The sequence below is a fragment of the Paralichthys olivaceus genome, chromosome 20, assembly GCF_024713975.1.
Source record: "Paralichthys olivaceus isolate ysfri-2021 chromosome 20, ASM2471397v2, whole genome shotgun sequence".
Classification (NCBI taxonomy): domain Eukaryota; kingdom Metazoa; phylum Chordata; class Actinopteri; order Pleuronectiformes; family Paralichthyidae; genus Paralichthys; species Paralichthys olivaceus.
Genome location: NC_091112.1, coordinates 10343120 through 10360360, shown reverse-complemented (window position 1 = coordinate 10360360; position 17241 = coordinate 10343120). Strand labels below are relative to the sequence as shown.

The 17241-nt window shown below is 42.5% G+C and overlaps 1 protein-coding gene across 3 annotated transcripts; it reads right to left on the bottom strand.

Annotated features, from left to right (window-relative positions):
* Positions 1 to 106: 106 nt before the first annotated feature.
* yrk (Yes-related kinase) lies at positions 107 to 17034 on the bottom strand. Of its 3 annotated transcripts, none has more exons than XM_069515865.1 (13): positions 16586 to 17034; positions 10567 to 10610; positions 9618 to 9875; positions 9104 to 9206; positions 8096 to 8194; positions 7805 to 7908; positions 7507 to 7656; positions 5134 to 5289; positions 4411 to 4590; positions 3454 to 3530; positions 3212 to 3365; positions 2709 to 2840; positions 107 to 1394 (listed from the first exon to the last, which is right to left on the bottom strand). In XM_069515865.1, the coding sequence occupies exons 3-13, from the start codon at positions 9850 to 9852 to the stop codon at positions 1186 to 1188; spliced, it is 1599 nt and encodes a 532-aa protein (XP_069371966.1). In that variant the 5' UTR covers positions 9853 to 9875; positions 10567 to 10610; positions 16586 to 17034; the 3' UTR covers positions 107 to 1185. The 3 variants fall into 3 exon arrangements, with proteins under 3 accessions (XP_069371966.1, XP_069371965.1, XP_069371967.1); XM_069515864.1 differs by lacking the exon at positions 5134 to 5289 and adding an exon at positions 5743 to 5907 and having other exon boundaries at positions 16586 to 16713; XM_069515866.1 differs by lacking the exon at positions 5134 to 5289 and having other exon boundaries at positions 16586 to 16713.
* Positions 17035 to 17241: the final 207 nt, after the last annotated feature.

Sequence of the window (17241 nt, the reverse complement as noted above, 5' to 3'; positions counted from 1 at the left end):
AAAAAAATAAGGACATTCATTCTCGTACATTTCACTCTTTCTTTTTGTTATTTGTGAGAAAAAAACATCGTAAATTTCCAAATGCACATAGAATAATAGGCGTGACTTAACTTGGAAAAGATATGTTATCTTTATTAAAATAAAATGACAGGGGAGTCTCAACATAAAGGTTACATTCTTTTCAACTCAATGAAACCACTGATCTTTCCCCTTTATGCGAAACGTTTCCCCCGGCCCTCCCAATGGAAACTGCATACATGTTAACTATAATTATAGAAGTCGTTGGGACACAGATATATCTGAGTTAAATTAGAACAACAGAGGAGACAGCTCATACAAGATTGTCAAACAAATGATCAGGAATTAAAAATTTTAACCAGCCCTTTATTTGACAACTTTAAGGCACATGTTGGTGGAGAGTTTGAAACCAGATATAGATCTTGGATCAGGTTTTTTATCTAAATAACATAACAGCGTTTTAAACAGAGGAGCATCAATCTTCTTAAAGCTTACATAAGAGCGGCCGTGTCTGTACATAATCAACTCAGATACCACACAGGTTCACAAGGTTCATTCTGACAATTTTTATCAAAAACAGTATTCCACCTGTCGTTCCTTAACCTGTTGCAGATGATTTTCATTTCTATAATAATGTCTTCATCTTAGGTAAACAGACAATATGTGAAATCACTCCTGTCAGTGAAAAAACACATCTATGGTTGCTGAACAGATCATGTTCCAGCCTCGACTTCCCCCCACCTCAGCACAACCATCTACATCTTCTTTCAGTTCCTTGTTGTCATGGTTACAGAGTAAAGCAACATTCCTGCAAGGCCCGACCAGCAGAGCTCCGACTCTGCTCTCCAACACGGCTGACTGAGCTGTCCTGAGCAGGCTGCAGTGGCCAGTGACCAAAGGGAAGGAACTGTCTTCGAACAATTAAACAAGGCAATGATATGCATCTTCATATGTGTATGTGTGTGTGTGTGTGTGTGTGTGTGTGTGTGTGTGTGTGTGTGTGTGTGTGTGTGTGTGTGTGTGTGTGTGTGTGTGTGTGTGTGTGTGTGTGAGCAACAAATACAATGACAGCATGTACTACAATATGCCTGTCAGTGTATGTGTGTCTCTGTCTGTCTGCCTCTATTTGTTTATCGCTTCATGTCTGTCCTATATACACAAGGGTGGTCACAGGTTCTCTCCAGGCTGGTACTGCGGCTCCGTGGCGGTGAAGTAATCCTCCAGGAAGGACTGCAGGTACTCGAAAGTGTGCCTCTCGTCTGCCTCCCTCCTCCAGCACTGCACCATCAGTTCATGGAGTGAGGTGGGGCAGCCCGGGGCACAGGGCATCCTGTAGCCCCTCTCCACCTGCTCCAGCACCTCACGGTTGTTCATGCCTAAAGCAGTGGAGGAGGGATGAGGGAGGAGTGTGGAGGGGATGGAGTGGGGGGTTCAGAGAATTGGATAAAACAACACACACAGGTTTAGAAATGATCAGAACATTATTGAACTCACAACTTAATGCCTTGATTTTGTCACGATCAGTTTTGGGTTCAATCTATAATACTTCACAATATGGTTTCTGCCAACGGAAAAAAACACGTCCTTCAAATGTCGCAAAATAATAATTAAACAAAAGACAGGAACTATCTATACACAATATGTTTAATAACTGTATTATGAAGGGCTTTGAGTTAAGACAATATAAGGGTTTCACTGACATATATTATACATAATTACTGTTATGTATATCCACTGAAATAAAGATATAAACTAGCCACTAAGAGGCCAGTTTATTGTATTTATATTTAAGAATTTCAAAATACAAAATATTTGGTTTTATATTACTTACCAAGATATTTCTATTTCTCTTCATCTTGAATTGTTTTCATAATAGTAGTTCCAAATCTCTATCTCTATCTAATTCTAGGTGTCATGGTATCATTTTGTTTGAGTTCCGTGTTTAACTCAGTGCTTCAGGATGCAGTGAAATCAGGAGTGTTTGGTTAATGGCGTCACCAGAAACTGCACAGACCGTCGCAGGTTCTCAACACATCTTTTCCTATCTGACTCCTTTTACTTTCAATGCACTGTTGCGCAAGGCACTTAAACCTGCAGCGCACAACTTTTGTCTCCCCCCTCTGGCAGTGAGAGTAGTTACACAAACATTATCACGTGGTTATGACATGTCCTCAGCATCAGTTGCTCTTTTTTTTAAGACGAGAGCATCAGAGACTTTTTCTCATAATTCTTTCCACTTTAAATTCTAGCTCTAGCTCTGGACTTCTCTGTCTCTGTCGTTATATGGTTGCTAGTGTCTTCAGCTCTGGCAAACCAATCATTGCTGGTTAAAGTAAAACACATCGCTACTATACCGCCACAGACACCAGATTTAAAACTCTGGTATACCGAGAAATCAATAAAGATTTGTTTGACACTGATAGACTCAATCAGCATCATGTGTGGAAACGTTTGGCAAGAGGACTTGACTGTGTCTGATATTCACTTTAACCTGTAGTTTTGAGTATAACTGACCGATGACCACTGGCCAGAACTACAAGAAACTCTCCAACGCGCCACATTCTTTGTTACCTTCTTTTCCAGATTGTTTTTTTATCAGAATAATGCTGAAAGAATCTTTACTGACGATGAAGATGAACTAGTTTCTGCTGCACGTGAAATCAAAATGCTCAACAGGTATCATCCAGTACCTGGGTACGGCACACGTCCTTTAGTGATGAGCTCAGTCAGTAAGATGCCAAAGCTCCAGACATCTGACTTGATGGTAAAACGTCCATACAGTGCAGCTTCCGGAGCCGTCCACTTGATGGGGAACTTGGCCCCTGAAACCATGGCAACACAGTGAAGATGCATAATCGTATAATTAGGATAGGTTATGTATAAAAATATAGGCACGGAGGCAGAGGCAGGCACGCTTAATCATCACTGTGCAACAAGCGTGGCTCTCTTTCTTGGTCTCTCTCTCTTACTAACACACGCACACGCGCACACACGCACACACGTACACACACACACACACACACACACACACACACACACACACACACACACACACACACACACACACCTAACACTAACTTTTAGACTGTTTTTTTAAATGTCCTCCCTCAGTAAGTTCTAATATTCAAACGGATCCTCACAAATATACAAAAGTGCATCACACACACACACACACATCATCCCTTGCTATTACCTTGTCTTGCTGTGTACTCATTGTCCTCGATGAGCCTCGCCAGCCCAAAGTCCGCGATTTTGCACACCAGATTGTCTCCGACCAGGATGTTTGCTGCTCGCAGGTCACGATGGATGTAGTTCATCCTCTCGATGTACGCCATTCCAGCTGCAATCTGTACACACACACACACGAGGAACAGCCCAGATGGAAGTGGAAGTAAAACACTTTTCTTTCATTGTCAGTGTGTGTTTCTCACTCACCTGTGCAGCCATGTCCACCAGCTGAGGCAGCTTCAGGTTCTGTCCCTCTCCATCTTTTAGGAAGTCCAGTAAACTTCCTGAAAAAGAAAATGTGGCATCATAACAAGGCGTGTGTACAGGTTCCATGTACTATAGCTTATACATGGATGGTACATCATGTTTTTTTAATTAATTCTAATGAGATAGGTGTCAATAAATCCATTCACAGTTTCACATTGTAGCAAATATTTTAGTTTCTTTCTTTATTTGTATTTTTTTTTAGTGAACATTGAAGGAATATGTTTGTCTGCCCCTAGGCCACCTTCACAGGGAGGGCAAAGGTCTTTCCCTAAGAAGGAAGAAAAAAGTTTGGCCCAGCACAGAGGCACAGAGGCTCAAACCTTTGGTCTTACAATTCATGAAAAGTCTCCCTTCCACTGATCTGATTTGACCGTTGTGTTCATATTTGGCCAGGAAATCTGAAACAGTCATCTTTATGAGCAAGTGAATAATTTTTGGTGCATGTGCAGATCCAGTTTTTTTATTCTTGAGGATTTTATTAGAAATAATTTCTCATGTGTCTAAGTCATCCATCCATCCATCATCTATACTGTTTATCCCTTGAGGGTTGCTGCAGGGGGGTTATGGAGCCAATCCCAGCTGACATTGGGCGAGAGGTGGGGCACTCTGGACAGGTCTCCACTGTATGACAAGGCCGACACTTAGAGACAAATAACCATTCATGCTCACATTCACATCTTCAGTCGATTATGTCTCTCCAAGCAAAACAACCCACTGTGTAGAACCCGCAGAAAAAAACCCTCACTGACGGGGAGAACTAAAGCACTTAAAGAGAAGAAAATGACCATGTGTCCGATGATTTAAAAACGATCCACATGCAGATTAAAAGTTGTTGAAACAGCAGCGACTCATACTGTATCTACAGTCACAGGCACGACAGTCTACTCAGCCCGATACCTTGGCTCATGAACTCAGTGATGATATAGATGGGCTCCTCGGACACGACGGCATAGAGCTGCACCAGTTTGTCGTGGCGAAGTCTCTTCATGATTTGGGCCTCCTCCAGGAAGGCCTCAGGGGACATGGTTCCTGGCTTCAGAGTCTTCACTGCTACCTTGGTGGTGCCGTTCCACATGCCTGGCATACAGACAAGGAGGCGTTAATGCACATACACCAGAGACACAGACACACAGGCACACACAATTGTCTGTGCTTACTGAAAAGTGGATGACTGTATATCCTGCAGTTGTTACATATAGAACACAAAGAGCCACGCATGCAGATATAAATATCAAAAATAATGCACACAGTATGCATGCTGTTTCAAATACACACTTGGTCACATGCAAATGATTGTTATCTTGGAGAGCATGCATGAAACAGGGGGTGTTAGCAGAGAAGGAGGGTTACCGGCCTTACATCAGCCGCACCTGGGCGACATGGACAGGCTCAGACTTTGGCTGGTTTCTGGGAGAAACTCTGCTCGGCCCACACCCTGCGTTTTACTGACGGAAACTGTACGGCAGCTTCAACAAGAACTTGGTTGAATGTGAAAAGGATTTATTGCATACACTGATATAAAAGGCCAGCCACGGCCGGCTTGAGCAACAGTCTTTGCTACAGGACAGACACCTCACATGTTACGCTGAGCATCTAAAGTTTTGGCGGCGTCTGTCTCACCCATCCACACTTCCCCGAAGAAGCCCTGTCCCAGCTTCGTCTGCAGTTTCAGTGTCTCCCTGGGCACCTCCCAGGCATCCCGCCCGAGGCCCATGGTGAGCGGCGTGGAGTTGACACAGGCATGGGTCAGGTAATAACACAGCCCGTCATTACTGCCTGATGGTGGAGGAGATGGAAGCCAGGGATGGGGGGTGGGGGAGGAAAATGAAGGCGTATAGGGAGTATGGGAAGAAGTGGTGAGACCAGTGGAGAGGTGGGAGAAAAGATGGGTGGGGGGGGTGACAAAGAGGGGAGGTGAGATGATGGAACATGCACATGCAACACCAGGGGAGGAGGAACAGCTCTGCAAACCTGGATATTAAACACTTTTACTTTTGTAATTAGAAGCTGCTGCTAGATTATGTGTGGGCCATATTTGTAGCAGTTATTACGAGACACTCTGAACAACACAGTCAGAGGAACTGGACTTTACAGAGTGTCTGTTTGTGTCTCCACACCAGAAAGGTTTTACTGATGTTTGTGTCGACCCAACACAACCAAGAAGTAATACTCCTTTATCCAGGTTTGCTCCAGCTGTTACCTTCCCACCCCCTGCAACACAGTCCGTACCCATCCAGACTTCTCCAAACTGGCCGTTGCCCAGTTTTTTAATCAGCTGCAGGGATTCCCGGGGAATCTCCCACATATCCTTGGTCTTCACTGATAAGTCAGCCAGTTTAGGCATGCCACGTTTACAGCTGCCAATCAAACGGCAGCACAGTCCTGCTGCTCTCTCTGACACAGAGAGAGAGAGGGAGAGAGAGAAGCAGACAGGCAAGAGGAAAGGAGACAACAAGAGGAAAAGACAATAGAGCAAATGCAGAGATAAAGAAAGATCAAGACAGGTTGCTTGTGCGACTTATGCAACTACAAGTAAACAAAAAACTGAAGACACAAAGACATTTTAACACAAGAGACTCTGAGCAGCAGCGGCATCATGTACAGACACAAGAGAAGACGATACAGGGACCTTAGAGTGAGTGAGAAAAACAAACACACACAAAAGGTCCATCACAAGTGCTCACACTGCAGAAGGAGGGCTGTATCGGCACGAGCCACAAGGGGGCAGAGTTAATCTGACAGAGAGTACAGGAAGTGGAGGGTGTGAACCAGGCTTTTTTTTTTTTTTTTTTACAGAAACTCAGAGGCTGAAAAAGTGTCAACTGGTGAGTGGTGTAAAAATATTCAAATCATCTTCTAAAGTAACAGAGGGGAAACCACAACGTAAGAATATTTCATTACAAAATGGAATTCCACTTAAAGTGCAAATGTATAACTGGCAACACACTTAATAAAAGCAGAAGCACTCGATGGGAACTTTGTTAATTTCTCATTAAATGAATATTATGTTTAATATTACTTTGAACACAAGCAGCATTATAAGGGTGTAGCTGGTTGTTTCATTAAATCTGATTTCATGTAAGATCTGAATCTGCAAAGTAACCTAAAGGGATAGTTCACCAAATCATTATCTACTCACCACTATGTCAATGAATAAGAATGCCTTTATTGTCATTGAACAGGGTGTACAATGAAATTATAGTGCGGGGTGGAGGGGTGGGTGAAGAGTCTGAGTTCACAGAACACTTCTGGAGTTTCAGGGTTAAACAGTGTTTTAGCCCAGACGACCTCTTCTTCAGATGACAAAACATAACATGCCTCCATACTGCTCAAGTCATCAAGTGTCCACAAGCCCCAACATTCATATTCAACTCAAACAAGGTCATTTACACTGTGTTTTAAGCAATAATGTCCAGCACTGGAAGTGGTGATGCTAGCGGACGTAGCCACATGATGGCCTGCATGAGGGTACATGAACGCACCGCAGAGGAGGACATCAGAGGACATTTAGGCTAAAGAAACGTTGTAAATTACACCATTTGGGGTTGAATATGAGTGTCGGGGCTTCCAGAGACTTGGATGACACAACACGAGCAGTATGGAAGCATATTATGTTTTTTCTGTTACTATACATCTGAAGAAGAGGTCGCCATTGACTTCAATTCTATTTGATTCGGCTGCAATGCAGTTTTCCCCTGAAACTCCAGAAGTGTTTTGTGGACTCAAACACTTCACCCACTCCTCCATCTGCATAGTGGTGAGTGGATAATGAGTGAATTGTAATTTTCAGTGAACAATCCATTTAAGACGTCAAATAGATTAAGCACATTAGCAAAAATGAAAGAGTGAATAACAACATACACCACAAAAGTCAGGTACTGACTTATTATACATTTAAGGTACGTAATGTTTTTAAAAATAAATGTTTGGTTTAAAACTTAAATACACTCTGAACAAAAGGCAGAAAAAACAGTGTGTGTGTGTGTGTGTTACCTGTGTAGTGTTCAACCAGCTGCTGAACAGTGTCAAACTGAGATCTTGTGGTGATGTAGTAGCCTCCATTGTCTAATTTGCGGATCTTGTAATGCTTAACGTGGTCTCCTTTATTGTCGTCCCAGTCACGGATGGACAGAGAGTAAGCGCCTATAAAAGAGGAGGGAGGGAGGTAGGGTGAGGACAAAGATGCACTGTGCAGGTTCAAAGTAAGAGATAGAAAGACAAATTAAGATTAAAAAGACTGTTTGTGCAAGTGTGTGTGTGTGTGTGTGTGTGTGTGTGTGTGTCACTGTACCCTTGGTGGTCTCGCTCTCTCGTATGAGGAAAGTTCCCCTCTGGTTGCCATGGCCCAGAAGTTGTCTCTCTGCATCCTTCCTCCCCATCTTCCCAAAATACCATCTGTCACCATGACAACATCACATAGGTCACCACAGCAGCACAACAAGCATCATGGGATGTTTACTCTCAGACTTCATGTCGATAATCAGAAAAAACTTTCTGCATAAACTGTCTGCACTTATAGCTGTCATTACACAGTGTTTGTGAGTGTGTGTGTGTGTGTGTGTGTGTGTGTGTGTGTACTCACTCCTCCGCCTGTATAGAGTCAACAGGAGCCACGTAGTTGGAGGGGATGTAACCAGAGTTGCCAGTGTCCAAAGATCGAGCCTCCCACCAGTCGCCCTCACTGACACATCGACACATAAGTTCATATTAATATTTTGGTAAAATTACATCATGACAGTAGAACATTTTCTTCTTTATTGAGCCTCACCAGCCTCATTTCTAAAATAATAATTCAATAAGAAAAATTCAATAAGCAGATGTTTATCTACACAGAACTAGAAAAGACTAAAAGGTTTAAAGATGACAGAAAAGATAAAGAACATGTGTGTGAAGTTGGTTGTAAGACTTTAGGGGACGACCCAGGCAGCAAAACCAAATGCAATCATCTTCATTCAAACTTGTTTTAGATTTCTAGAATTGGACAAAAACACATTTCGAGGCTAGAAGCTTTTCAGCATCATCATCAGCAGCAGCAGCAGCAGCAGCTGAGACCTGTGGCAGCTCACAGTGTTAATAGATGCCACTCAGTCACAGCCTGAGGTGTTTAAAGAATGCAGAGCAATTTGATGACGACATTTCATGGTGATGCGTCTGCATGGGGTCTCCTGCAGGTGCTCCCACAGTCCAAAGACATTCAGGTTATTTGGCAACTCTTAATTCCTCGTATACGTACAAAACAACTGAACAGTTTACCATGAAACCTGATGAAAGGATGCATTATGGGTCACATTTTGGCGCAGATCCGGATCACAGGGCGGATCCCAGATAGGGCTCTTTTTTTATCTTTTTACCAATTTCCCAGGGAATTATTCAAGGATCTTCATTTTTAAACATCAGGCATCTATAGGGGACTGATATCTATGAATGTGTGGAATTTGGTGCAGCTTGATTGAATTTAAGTGGACCTGTTGGGCCTCGGTGAAGATACGCGCTCCACTGAGTCCCTTTCTCCTTTTTGCTGAAATCCTGCAAAACCAAAACGTTTAATTTGATTAAAACACAACAGTAACGTTTGTGTGTTTGTACTCACGTATTGTTGATGATCTGAAATTTCTCTCCTTTCTGGAAAGTGAGGTCATCTTCGGTGCGAGCGTCATAGTCATACAGAGCAATGAAGAGAGTGACTCCGCCACCTGTTCACACAGATACACCCACACACAAGACACTTTTAAATTTGCACACTGAACCTTATTTCCTGAGGTCATTTTTTATCATTTAACCACTTTAACCAGCAGCAGCCTGTTGGTGGATCCGTCATGCTTTGCAGTATAACAGTTTTAAAACACACAGAAAGTTAAGTGGTGATCCCAAAGTCTCCACAGATACAAATGTGTCAAACTGAATTTTGGAGAAAATGTTCTTTTAGTCACTCTTGCGTTTACATTTTATTGGTTTCACTTTTTAACTATCTTGTGTCACATATGTTGTATTGATAGGTGTTTAATGATATGTGATTTAATGGCTGGGTTTTACTTTATCATTCATGTGTTTATTTATGACACACACACACACACACACACACACACACACACACACAGTCGTACTTGTTATGCCTCCAGGCCGTTGGTGTGTGTTGGTGTTGAGGAAGATGGTGCCGCATGAGAAGCCCTTGTTAAAGTCCGGGATGGTCTGAGTGGGGTCGGGACAGTAACGGCCCTGAGTCAAAGCTGCGGACAACCCTCCATCTGCGTTGCTAGGAGACAGGTCTGTAACATCCACTGCTGCTGATGGTGCTGATACTTTGGTGGACTTTCTCTGCTTGCAACAGGCACACCCCATAATGATCAGCACGGCGACAGCGTCTATGAAAGGAGCAGAGTTAAAAAAAGACTTAATTGCTGCTTGCTGCCAAAAGCCTTTTCCTAAACCTGGTATTTGTATAATAGTTCATAGCAACAACAGACTTGTTTACAGAGAAGACAGGCATGAAACGTCATGATTGACAGCTGGGACTGGATCGTGATTGGTCGAGCGAGTGAAACGGCGCGACCATGACTCCTGATTGCTTTTGCTCGGACTCTGGCTCCAAATTGGTGCAAAATGGCAGCTTTTGTATCTGCGATATTACGGTGCCATCTTTATTTGCAATCTATGGGCTGAAGTGAACTCAGAGGAGTTTTCATGAAGCAAAATTAATGAATTAATTATAAAATTAATTGATAATAAATGACAGTTTTGCATTTTTCAATAAAATTTATGAAAAAAAAGGAATGTAGAGATTCATCACAAGCTTCACAACATATGAAATAAGTCAATTTTCACATTGCTGTAAGTAATCAACTCGCTTTAACATCTTTGTGGGTGAGACAACATCTTTGTCGGTAGAAAGTGAAAGCAACACAAGTTTACAAAAAAAAGAACTGTGAAGAGTGAGAGAATTCACAAACTTTAAATAAAAACTCAACTTCCCACAAGAAGGAGGAGGAGGAAGAAGAAGAAGAGGAGGAGGGGGCTGAGGTAAGATGGGAAGGAGAAGTTAACTTTTTTTCTCACCTGATGTCTTCCTCTGTCAGATCATCTGTCAATCACCATCGCCACTGGAACACAAAAAAGAGAGGGAGGAGATGAGTGACAAGGGGTGGAATGAGAGAGCGGGGCAAAGAGCCGATGAGTGGCAGAGAGAGGCAGAGAGGGAGAAGGTGGTGGAGGGTGTGCGAGAAAGGCTCGAGAGCAGTAAAGCATGAATAAAGAGACGTGTGAGGGGAGAGTCAGAGACAGCAGAGAGACAGAGAGACAGAGAGAGCGAGAGAGAGATGTGAGGTTAGCCACTTCCCCTCTTGTGCAGTTTCATGAGGGGGTAGTCAGTCATTCTCTCTGGTCAACAGCTGTTTGCGTGTCTGTGTCTGCCTGTGTGTCTGTGTGTACTTGTAAGGTTAAGACTTGATTTTAGGATTCAGCAATTAGTTGTGATGGTTTATATCAGGGTAAGGGGCTATCGAATACATTTTGTGTGTGTGTATGTGTTTGTTCAGGGGTAACTGACTGAGAGTGACAGTCACAAATGATGTGAAATTGCATTTGACATAGGTCATTGTGTCAGCGTACAAACATGTACACAACTCTCAACTTCCAGTTTTGAGCGAACCACATTGTTTCAATAGGACGCGTGTTGACAAAGCAAAAGCAGCTGCCAACATCAAGAGGAAATAACCCACAGAGAGGACTGTGTGTGTGTGTGTGTGTGTGTGTGTGTGTGTGTGTGTGTGTGTGTGTGTGTGTGTGCGTCCGTTGCGTGCGTGCGTGTGCAGAGATGCCTGTGTACAGTCAACACAAGCTTTCCTCATCAACACAAGTGCTTTTGTAGATAAATAGATTCTTTACTTGTCCTCACAGGGAAGTTGGTTTTGCAGCGTTTGTCACACTCCAACATTAGAAACGAGAAACATAAGAAACATCAAGACTTTCATTTATGTTGCATCTCAAACTGCTCTGGATCGACAGAAGTGGACGTTTGGTCCAGAACAGCTGCACGTCTTAAATTTTGTGCATCTGAAAAGCTTGTGGAATTAATTTTTTTTTTTTGTTGTTTTCTATGTTAGTTTTTTCATGAATGCATAGGCTACGTGCCTTGCTCAATGGTTTTAGGCCATAGAGTTAGATGAAAATTGACACCACTCTTCTGTCTGGCTGGTGATGTTTTTACAGCTCGACAATGATTCTATTCTATGCAGTTCCTTCATTCTTTTCTTTCGGGGGTGGGAGCATTAAGCTTTCAATTGATCGGACAGAGAATAAAAGAAGGAGAGAGAGAGTGGAAGACATGAAGCAAAGGGCCGTGTCAGCATCAAACCTGCAGCTGCAGAGGACTCAAGCCTCTGTACCTAATTATTTTCTAATTTTCCTTTCAAATGAAGCAGTGAGTTTCTTTGGTAAATCCACGTATGGAGGATGGAATGTATAGTTTTTAGATAGACTTTTATTTGGTCTTTGGAAATTCATTATTTGCCATACAGCATATACGTCAGAGAGACAGACAACTGCAAGACAACAGTGACAAACACACGATCCAGCACAATGAAGAATATACTTACAGATCAATACACAGGATTGAAAAGCTGAAGTGATTAGTTCATGAATTGATTAGTAAATATAGTAAATAATCAGCAACTATTTTCCAGGCCAATGGGCCTAAATACTTTAATTCCAGGTTTTAAACTCGGCTTTCTTCTCAATGATCTGATTTTGGGTTTGAAGAAATTTAGAAAAATCATTGTCAGATTAAAAACTAATAAAAAAATTGTAGTTATCAGTTGCATTCATAGATTCAACTGTTTGGTTATTTTGTAGTTTTCATCAATTCTGAACACTGTAACCTGCATTAGAATCAGATTTATTCCAAGACTGTTCAGGCTGTATCCATCAAGGTGTACCTAATAAACTGGTAACTGATTCTAGTGGCGCTGGGATTCAAACAGGCAACTCTTCGAGCTGACTAAACTCCGGCCTGCAGCCTCCCCACCTACTGAGGAATGTGAGGGAAATCACACTCAGGAAGAGCAATACAGATTATGGCTGAACGGCACAAAAACAAACTTTTTCATTTGGAGAAAACACCAGAGCTCCCAAAAGAACCGAACTGTGCCACTGGTTTTATCCCGTCTGCACAACAAACTCCATGAAATTCCCTTCAACGCCATTTCAGGCCTTGTGTCACTTGTTTGGAGTAAAATATGGGACAATTTTTTGTGTGCAGGAGCGCGGGGGCGCACGCACGCACGCACGCACACACACACACACACACACACACACACACACACACACACACACACACACACACACACACACACACTATCAGGTCAGCCATCAGGAGAGCTGCAGGAAGTTAGCCCTGTTAGAGTTTCCTGTCCACCCCTCTGATGGCTCCCTCCTTTTCCTGGAAACTGAGGACAAGGTCCATCACACACACACAATGACACAAATACATACAAGTACACACATCTTCCTCTCTGTTGCTGTTTCTCTCTGTTGGCTGTTTACTCCTCCTGCCTCCTGGCCCACACCCTTCCAACAACACTGTCCTTTAGTTATTCCCTCTATCCATCTTCAACTGCTAACTTCTTTCTCCATGAGATGTAACAACAGAGAGGGTAAACGTCTGAGGCCGAAAAAAGAGACCTTTATGTCACCGCTGCCCTTTGTCTCATCGTCTCTTCTTTCCTGGCTTTTCTAAGATTGGCAGACGACCATCCACTGGATCGGCACAATAACAGGGACATTGTGTATTCACACGTAGTGGAGCGGCCATGCAGCCATTTCTCCTCTGCTGATTTCCTGCTGACCAAATTTAGTTTCTCTCATCTGCCTTCCTCTCTGCACACAGAGGTTGTGGTACTTCATAAATAGCATGTCAAAATTAAGTTGATGTGAGAAGAAAAGAAACACCCTCATGAAACACTCATCTGTGAAAGTTACATACAGTATATGCCTCACAGCTCACTGGACAAAGGCACACACACACACACACACACACACACACACACACACACTCTCAGACATGCTGATGTGCACCTACATACTGGTGTTTAACTGCATATGTGCAGAATTACACTCAAGCAAACGTGTTTTTTTTTTCAATTAGTTTTTTTTTTTTCTATCCACAAAAAACTAAAGCACAGTGTATGTTTGTGCAAGTGCATGAGTATAGATTTCTTGGTATTTTCTAGGTTTGCTTTAATAAAGTCCTATTTGAGTGAGCTACCAGAGACATTTAAGAGCAGCCCAAGTTCCTCTTAGCCTCTTGAAACTAATTAATGAAGCGAAACACTCTGAGGAAGCAAACATTCACCATTTTGGAAGTTTACCCATAAAAAAAAAGAAGCTCTAATAGTTAATTATGTTGATTTATACTCATCAAGTAAAAGGGTCTTCAGTCACATACACACTGTCTCTCACTGTGCCAGTTGCATCATCTGACATAACAACAACATGGACAGTCATTTCTCAATGATGCAACCATCAATAAATATTACTTCTGTTAATCACAACAGATACTATAAACAAATACTTTTTAATTAACCTGCAAGACAGGGTTTTATGAGGTTTATGTTTTGGTCTGTTTGTTTACTTGGCACCAGGTGAAAGGATGTGTTCTGTGTCAGGAAAGAAGATTACCATTATTTTCAACCTTTATTTTTTATTGATAAAGCTAAAATTAATGGATCTTGATGAAAACAATCAGGCATATTTAAGTAACTGATATATATGAATGTGTGAAATTTAGTTCACCTTGATTGAATTTCAGGGATTGTTCTTTTAAAAACTACAAAATAATCAAACAGTTGAAGCTAACTGAAGATCTTTTTTTTTTTCACTTTCAGTTCATTTGAAATTAAAATGTTTGATGTCCAAAAAGATCACCAATCATTTACAACCCTAAACTAAACGTCACTTCACTGACTGGCTGCTTACGTGACAGATTAATTTTAGAAGCTGCATAGATGACAGACAGATTAAATACTGTGGAACTGTTTCTTCTGGTAAGTGATAAATCTGTGTGAAACTACGCAAAGTAGTTTGGTGTATATTTGTTTACTATGAACAATACAGGGAAGCAAACCATTTCTGACCTACAAAGCATTAACATGCATTCAGTGAATTTTTCTAAAATCACAATAGCATCACACTCTGTCGTCACACTCGCAAACATCCATATCCAAATGACACACCCTTTCCTGCACGGTGGACTGCAGATAAGCTGCAGCTCCCTGCAGGGAATTTGCCATGGGAACACAAGGGTGACAGACACACACACACACACACAGCTGTTCAGATCTGTAGAGTTTGAATAGTTTTATATAATTTCTTTCTCCAATTCTCCTTTTTTTTAGTGTTTCTCCAGATGTTTACTTCCCCACCTTTCACTCCGTCTCTCTCCCTGGTTTCGCAGGAAGCCTGACAGGATGCAGAGTGTGAGTGGGGCAGGAATGATAGGACAATGGGAAGCAGGCTGTCACCGAACCCTCACACAGCACATAACACACATTCATAGAGCACGTACACACACAAACAGGGCACAAACACACACTAACAGAGCACAAACACACACTCGGACAGAAAAAAAGAGAGGGAGACAGCTCTAGCAGTGGAAAAGCGAGGTGTCTCATTCACCGGGACGTCCTGTTTCCATATGAAGTCATCACTTCCTTTTGATACAGAGGACTAAGGAGGTTTGTTGGAAAACAAACGTGAACATTTACACAGAGGTACTGAACGGTCACATCTGATTTCTTTAGCCTGTTTTAAAGAGAGGAGACTTTCTCGGGTCATGCTCGAGGGCTCATCAACACAACACACTCAGCTGACACCCTCCACCCATGGGTTTTGAACATTGGTCTGCTGGGAAAGAAAAAATGTCCATTTGTAACCCTTTTACAAAAAAAGAAATCCACGCCCCCTTCCTTCCTGCCTAACTCCGAGGCTAAAGACAGGAACTGACCATGTAAAGAAACAGGAAGTGATGAAGTGCGGCCTTGGATGGTCTAATCGCATTTTTCCCCACTGCATCCGACCCTCAAAATGCCCCCTCCATGACAACTCCATTACGCAGACCCACAAGAACTTTTCTAGAGATCTGGAGATGGAGGTGTGATCACACATCCTCCACCTCTTGTCTGTCATGATGAGGATTCCAACACCTGCAGGAGGCCACAGAAACCCCTCAGATAGACGGACATGTGAAGGAAGCACGCGGCCTGGCCTTTTCCTCAAGGTGACATCCTGTAGGTGTGATCCTGAATAAATCACAGTTGCTTACTAAAGGAACATGAATGTATGAGATCTGACAGACAAGTTAGAATTAAAGGTTTCGAGAGAAATCTGACAGAACAGTTATGATCCCACATGACACAGATGTTTGCGACTTATCAAGATCCTATTAAATGTATTGGTCGAAACCTGAACCATTTGGAGTCTTCTAAATGTGATTGTACAGCGTCACATGAAGAGACCTCACTTGAGATAACTCTCTGGTGAACTCCACTCTTTCATCACATCTGTCCGGGCGGTTTGATTTCTAAATATCGGCCTCTATCTGAGCATGCAGCAGAAGAGTGGAAGGGGGGGAGGCCACACATTTACTAACTTCTCACTTCATCAACAGGCTAAACTTCCTTTATTCAACTGTGAAGTTAGCCCATATCCGCAGACTGAAATATACAAGACATTCTGACTATTGTATACATATATATATACATATATATAGGCCTGTATAACCTATATCCTCTCATAATACAGACAAATGAAGATGGACAGTGGACTGAGGTGGTGGTGGGCTGCTGGAAACAGACACCCTGCTGTGTTTGATGCTTCTTAACCTACAACCTACTTCTTCTTAGTTACAGAACAGTGACACAGTTCAAATCAACACGCTACATTTCATTATATCAACTTCTCCATATTTCATGTACCAAGTGAGATTTCTACAGCTGATGTTAAATCATACGACCACTCCTGTTCTATCAACACATCACACTAATCATTATCAATAACACGGAAGAAACTCAGCAACACGTACCGGACAGTGAAGTCGTCGGTAGCCCGGTGAACAGCAGCAGTGCCCGGATCGAGGCTCGCGGGACGCACCGGTGTGTGTGTGTGGGGGGGGGGGGGGGGGTACAGCTGCGCGCGACAACAGTGAAATTAAATGTGAGCGCGCGCCCCGTCCGGAAGCCTCGCGGAATGGGCAAGCCCCAGACGAGGGTGCGCGTGCACATATGGGAAAAGGACCAATTCGGTTTAACATAGAAATAATATAAATAGTTGTATAAATAATAATCCTGTATTTAAACAGGGTAACATGGTTCCTTCATCAAGAATCATTCTGTCAAAGCAAATATAGTGAATGTTCGCATCCTACAATAATCACTTTAATCATCAGACCGGAATTTCAAACATCAGAAGTAGTTTATAATCATTTTCACCTCCACAGTTGAAAAACTAGGGTGAGGCCACTTTTTCATGCTGACTTCAAAAACTGAACCTCAGACGCATCTGCTGATATTCTTCAATCGTGCTCGAGTACACAGTGATTCACACCTCAACAATCCACCTCACCCACTGAGCTGGTGTGATAAAACCCGAGACTGAGGTTTTTTTAAAGCCTTTGTCTCCATCTTGTGGTGCATCAATGCAGCTTCAAAGAAGAAGGTGGTCATTTCAGATTTTTACTTA